General features: G+C 44.6%; 2 protein-coding genes across 2 annotated transcripts in view; both read right to left on the reverse strand.

The window, feature by feature from the left end:
* Positions 1 to 2,917, reverse strand: part of LOC147691898 (5'-3' exonuclease PLD3-like) — a 93,369-nt gene extending 90,452 nt beyond the window's left edge. Inside the window, exon 1 of the mRNA XM_086938171.1 lies at positions 2,740 to 2,917. Within this exon, the coding sequence (XP_086794297.1) occupies positions 2,740 to 2,778 (39 nt within the window). The 5' untranslated portion in view covers positions 2,779 to 2,917. The remainder of the gene's footprint in view (positions 1 to 2,739) is intronic.
* A 1,708-nt stretch (positions 2,918 to 4,625) lies between these two features.
* LOC147691899 (metastasis-associated protein MTA3-like) lies at positions 4,626 to 6,322 on the reverse strand. Its single transcript, XM_086938173.1, has one exon. It carries the CDS (start codon positions 6,227 to 6,229, stop codon positions 4,685 to 4,687), a length of 1,545 nt encoding a protein of 514 aa, XP_086794299.1. The 5' UTR covers positions 6,230 to 6,322; the 3' UTR covers positions 4,626 to 4,684.
* Positions 6,323 to 6,576: the final 254 nt, after the last annotated feature.

The following is a 6,576-nucleotide window of genomic DNA, read 5'->3' on the forward strand; positions in this document are numbered from 1 at the left end:
AACTATAATTCCGTGATTCACTAAGTGTGCCACCTGACCAGTATTTTGACTCCTCTCTGAGCTTTCTTATATTACATTCAGTTAACAAACACAATTGAATAAATAATCAAATAATCAACAGATGGGCCACTACAGACCTAACTGAAATTAGCCAGGACTGTTGGCTCAATCAATGGTGCTAGTTCTTTATGATAAATGAGTAACAACGATTTTGTTATAAATAAATAATTTATAATGTTTAAATATTGGAATTGTGAGACTGAATTAAACATTACGGAGGACTGTGGAAGGGCTAATTCATGTCTTCAGTGTCTCAATCAATCACATTATGTTCACTCTACATTAAGCAGGTAAGCCGTTTTCTCACCACGTCTCATCCATCTGCATATCTTACACCTTATGCCTTTCTTCTTCAGCAGTCTTTTCCCTCTCTTGAATGCCCTTCCTCCCATCTCTTTTACATCCCCTCCCTCCAAACACACAACGCACCCACTCACCTGTAAGAACTGCATTTTCTTTTTTTGCCTTGTCAATATTTTGACAAATGTGTACCTCCTTAACAAACATTCTCACAGAATCAGAATTGCAACTGGAATACGTGACCATTGCTCTGCAGAAAGGCCAAGTATTCTGAACACCTTTTTGACCCACTTACAGGCACAGTGATAAACTCACACTTTCTTCAGCTCCAACTCCAGAGCTCTCAGTCGTGCCCCTTTCTAAGTCCTTGGAGGTGACTCAGTTGAAAATATGCACCACACAAACGTAATATGCTACACGAAAATATTTACAGAACACAACTTCATGGAAATAGCTAACACTTTAGGAGAAAGCAAGATTGATTATTACTTTAAAGCAGACCAGATCACAGTTGCCTCACTGCTACGAAGGTTCAGAATCTGGGCTCAACCCCCCCTCCATCTAAATCAATTTATAATCTCGGATTGCATGGCATTAGAGAGCCCTACACATCCCTTGGCTCAAATATATAAAGAAAGAGACAAAATGTCTTGGTTGCCCAGAATTGTTTCTAGCCCCGAAGCCTCTGGGCAAGACCGCGATCATAGATTTTAAACGGCAGTTTGTGGATAGGCGAAATGCTTTAGGGAGGAGGCAGAGTTAGGTAAGCCCTCGGTGAGAAGGTATGTCACACTGAGCCTAGGCCTGGAGCTACAACCATTTTTATCTTATGTCAACAAACCATACCATTGTTTCGTCTTTACAAGATTTTGCTTAAATATGGTTCCCTGGCTGCTGCCATTCCCGAGAGGACATTTAAAACCTGATTTATTAAAACCGTGCCCTTGTGATAACTTCTCGGAACAGAATACCTTGCACCTGTATTTCTGTGCCTCCTATGAGGCTCTGCGTAGGCAGCACATCCTCCCTTTACTCGGAGAATGTCAGTTTGTCCAAGTGAGGTCAGCTTACAAATGCTGGCATCGCCTATGGTTTGCTTTGGGGTAGCAAGCTTCTTAATTGGGCCATTAGATACAGGACCAGACTACCACAGCAATAGCAATCTTGTGGTGTTTGCTGGCTCAATTATGTTTTCCCTTTTGACCAATACGATGCATCTTTAAATGTGATATTCATTAAGGACCTGGTCTATTATTCGATCATAGTGCACTTTATATGATATTGGTTTTCTTTTAAATGCTTTTTAATATGAATATTGTGATTGTTATGCGGGACAATTATATTGTTATGTATTTGGATGGAATGTGTGTATTTTTTAATATTGTATGCTTTCATGACTCTTGGCTGTCGAATAAAGTATTTTTGACTGACTACTTTAAGGTCTTTATATTAATTGTTCAGAAATCTATCAGTGTTTTTGTTATTAAAGTTTATAACATGAATACAGGTCCTATAAGCTCCCAGTTCAATGTATGTTTTTAGGTATACAACCTTTACAACGAATCTTTTACCACGCATTACCATTACGACGCAGTCATTACAACGCAAACAATTACAACGCATTTCGCTGGGGGGCGCTCTAGGATAGGGAATAAGTTTAATTTACTATCCAACACCTTCCCTAGTGTCCACGGGGACTGGAGTTGGAATAGTAAATTAAACTATTCACTATCCAGCACCCCAAAGCGCTATGCGTTGTAATGGTATGCGTTGTAAAAACCGCGTTGTAATGGTATGCTTGGTAAAAGTATGCGTTGTAACGTCATACATCCATGTTTTTAATTACTTCCGGGTCCGAGACTCGTAGGGACCCAGCCCACTTAAGGCCCTGTTGAGGGCTTAGTGTTCTGTCTTTGAGGTGCATGTGCTTAAATCTGCTACTGTGCAAAGTGCAACGCAACGTCCGATAACAGGAACGGATAAAGCTTTGTCTGAGGTCAATAGGCCTCTCATTTCAAAGGGAGGCAGAATATGCGCACAACAATAAATCCTCACGCACAGGAAACGTAAGATATACAGGTTTCAGTACAGGTTTCAGTACTAGGACTTTGGATAAAGGACACAACGGAGATATGGTTTCAGGAAATATTTTAGTCACTCGAAAGCAGGGATCTCCCTCCAGAAGGGGCTTCTCACAGGCCCAGGGAAGCTCGGCTCACGTGCAACTTCTGAGGCTCCCAGACAATTTAGCAAATGCGTTTCTAATGTGTTCAAATGCCCTAAAAATAACTCGAGTCTATATCTGAGGCGCCCTTTCAGCGCGCGGGCCAAAGAAATGCCTCAGCGCCACCCGTCCTTTCGAGATACCCCGGAACACACCTGCCGGCGGCCGGATCGCCTTGTTGTGGTCTTCCTCATGGTTTCCTTCGGGGGTAAGACCCCAGGCTGTACAGGGATGCAGGCGCGCTCCGACGGAGATGGAAGGCGGGAGATTCTCTCTCCTCTTCTACGAAGCGTTCGTTAGACGTTTTCAAACTTTCGAGCTCCTCCTGCTGAAGTGACAGCTCCGGGAGGGGGTAGGGCTGTCAGAAGGGGCGGATACAGAGGAGGGCAGATAAAAAGGGTGGAGTGGAAGAGCGGGAGGAGTGGGCACGGCTTTGAGCAGCTGCTGTGCACCCGGAAAAGACGACTCTCACTAGCAGCGTCTGTCCGACAAGAGCGCACTTCAGCACAAGGCACACAGTTTTATTATATGTTATTATATTTATTATTTATTATATTTTTTTAATAATATTTTATATGAAGTGCTTTGCCTAGAATCACAGGTTGTTGAACGTGATCGACCGCCCTAGCCATCCAGCAACATCATCCCTTTCACCCACCCTATATTGTGCCTGAGCATCTTCCGGATGACAACTTGCCGAAAAAGCGCTTCGACTCCTCGTCAGGGGTAGTAAGCCGCTATGTAAATGCAATTGCAATACAATACAATACATCTTCCCTTCAAGCCACGAAGACCCCCCCCCCCCAGCGGCTGCCCGCATGCCACCCTGCCTGGCGGCACCCTAAGGGGCATTCCTATTCTTCGAGGCGGGCTTGCCTGAATTGAATAAATAAAGGGGCGCATGACCACTCGTGGTCTGGGCCCGTACCTGAATGCTGTGTGCATATGCATTTTGTTACAGGGACTGGGTAGTGCACCTAAGCACGTGGCACAGAGTCAACCTTAATCCAACACACCACATCAGGCACCTGCTGGATTTACCAATGCTTGTTAGCACTGAATTGTGTTAATTATCTTGGGCTTCCTTTTATTTCCTTCTGCAGTCTCTCTGATGGCCCCTGAAAGGTTGGGGGCTTACTGCAAGGAACCCCAGCCCTTCCGCAAGGGCCTGCGTTATGCCCCTGCTCCACAAATCTTTTCCTGCAGCTCTTTTATCTGCACGGCTCATCCTTCACCTCTATCACAGTATTTCCGCTCAATTCTCTGGATATACTTTCTTTTATCTCCTCCGCTTCACCATCTTATCTCATTATTTCTTACACATGTCCTCAAAAGCTGCGTAGTCTTTTCCTTTGGCCCAGTCAATATTTCGGGAGCTGTTTTCCTCCTTCATACACTTTTTTACAGAATGTTAATTACCACCACTACCCTGTGCTCTCTGCAGAGAGGCCAAAGACTGGATGAACATGTTGTCTGAACATCATTATGGCACAACTTTGGGCAGTGTGAGAAACCCACTCTGCCTTCTGCCTCAACGCCAGGACTCTGAATCGTGCCCTGCCAAGAAACACACAGCCACACACTGAACTCACACAGACACAGAGAGGTGACTCAGTTTGCAGTACATGCTTCACTAGACTCCCGTTGCATGAGAAACAAAACTACAGAAAGACCCCTGTGCTAACATGGCTGTTTCTGTAGATCCCCTCCAGATCACAGAAACAGCCATGGAATACGTAGACAGACTAAATGACAATACGGTACATTTACATTTCACTGCTGAGATGAGTACCTCCGCAGTAAATTTTTTAGACCTGGAGGTATGCATAAACAGATGGTGGTATCCATACTAAACAGTATCGCAAGCCCACAGCGGGCAATTCTATATTGCACGTGCAGAGTAGTCACCCCCCAAAATTGATAAGGAGTATTCCATTTGTAGAACTCCTACGGATTAAAAGGAACAACACAAGAGAGGTAGACTACCAGAAACACGCACAGGAATGCATGAATAGATTTAGAGCATGAGGCTATGAGACAAGGAATGTTTATTGCAAACAAAAAAAGACAGACAATGATTGGAGGCACAGCCACATAAAGCTAGAAAGGTAAAACCAGCTTACATTCTGCCCTAATGGCAGCACAATTTATGGGGACAGAAGGTCGTCGTGCTGCTTGCCGTAACCGCAGTGTATTTTTGCAGACCTGTCGTGCAAGTTTTGTTAAGTTTGTCGTATGAAGAAAGAAAGCCTGGCGGGCCTTTACTGCTGACTTTGGACTGCCAGTGTTCCGGATTGGCATCCCTTGGGTTTCCTGCCGTGACATATGGCCTCGAACGCGGGATTCCTCCGGTGGTTGGTTTGGAGAGTGTTTCTCTTCCTCAGTCGCTGTTGGCATTTTGAGACCACCATATTTCTTCCAATAAAGCCAACAAGATGCACATAGTCTACACTGCATGTTAGGTGGGCCCCAGGAATACCACTGTTGAGACTGGTTTGTGTAGCAGCTTTCGCACGCCCGACCTACAGATGGGTTTTGTGCTTGGAAGGACGGACCAATCACTCCATTCAATGCACTTGGTTTTCCATTATTGCTGGAAAGTTGATTAGGATTCGGTTTGTTGTAAGTGGGGATGTACACCTGTTTCAGTTTACTCTCTGCTTCTGCTGCTTTCAGCCTTTTCTGCTGAACATATCGGTCAGTAGTTTTCCACATATAATAATATTCAATGATGCTGGTTAGGGACTTCCAGGGAAGAAAGTCTTGACGAATGTCATTGAAGTCTTTCCCATACTTTTCAAGTGCATCCTCAAACAAACTGGCTTCTGATGCAGACCATTCTTCCATTTCATCTCTGCACAGCACTGGACCTCCTTGGGGCACTAGAATGCTTATGGCACTGCTCAAATCGTACTCTAGTCTATGTAAAGTGTCCATGGCGTGAAACAAAGTGATATCTCGTGAAGCAGCAGCTGCGCTCATGTGTAAACTTGGTTGTCTGACAGAACTACTGCAGTCCAACGCTCGAGCAAATGTTCCAACGGCACGTGCAACAACTAAAAATTGGTCAATTTGCCGATCACTAAGGGGGCTAAAGGGGTCCCATACGATTTCCTCAAGCTTAGATTGATCACGGTCATCTGGTCCTTCTAGTATCGTGTCTGGTACATCTGCTTGATATCGAGGTCCCACTCTAATTTCCCCCTTGTCAGCTAAAAGAGTTTTCAGTGAGGGATCGTACACCAATGAATAAAAAAATGTATCCTCTCTATCGAGGTATGATAAGACTGATTCCGTCTCATTCAGAAGAGCAACACTGCATTTCCCCCTTATGTGTGTGGCAGGGAGAGATTCATATTGTCGAGAGAGAAACAGTTCTCTGTGTTTTAACTGATGCTTCTGTTTTTCTGTTAAATCTTCTTCTATTGGATTTTCACATTCTTCTTCAACTTCCTTAGCATGTTTGTCAGCCAGCATAATAAGCGTGTTGGAAATATCCCGTCTTCTGTAGTAACACACAACTTTTGCTTTCACGTTGCCGTTAGCAGTCTTATTAAGTTCTTCTATTCGTCTAATAAGGTAAGGGTTGCTGGAAGAGTTTTCAAAGAAGACATAATCTCCGACGCGGTACATGTTGGCCGCCATGTCTGCCGGGCTCCAGGAGTAGGAGGGGTCGCGGGAGGGACTGTGTGTGTGGGGAGGGGGTGGAGGGTGCCGCGTCCCGGTTGCCTCGGGTACAGACAGAGAGGCTATGAAGAATGCACCTTGCAAGAAGCCTTTAACAGGGTTAACAAAACACCTAGGGAGCAACTGTTTAAAGGGAAGGGTATGAGATCTGAAAACGGGAAATTCAGGATGATCACAACCTTTTCTGAAGATGCAGGGGATCTAAAGAAAATCTTTAAGAAAAATTGGAACCTATTGAAGCTGGACCCAGTGATAGGTCTGGATATTCCCTCACAGCCATTACTGACTTTCAGGAAGGCAAGGTC

The sequence above is a fragment of the Lissotriton vulgaris genome, chromosome 9 (genome assembly GCF_964263255.1).
Source record: "Lissotriton vulgaris chromosome 9, aLisVul1.2, whole genome shotgun sequence".
NCBI classification, from domain to species: Eukaryota; Metazoa; Chordata; class Amphibia; order Caudata; family Salamandridae; genus Lissotriton; species Lissotriton vulgaris.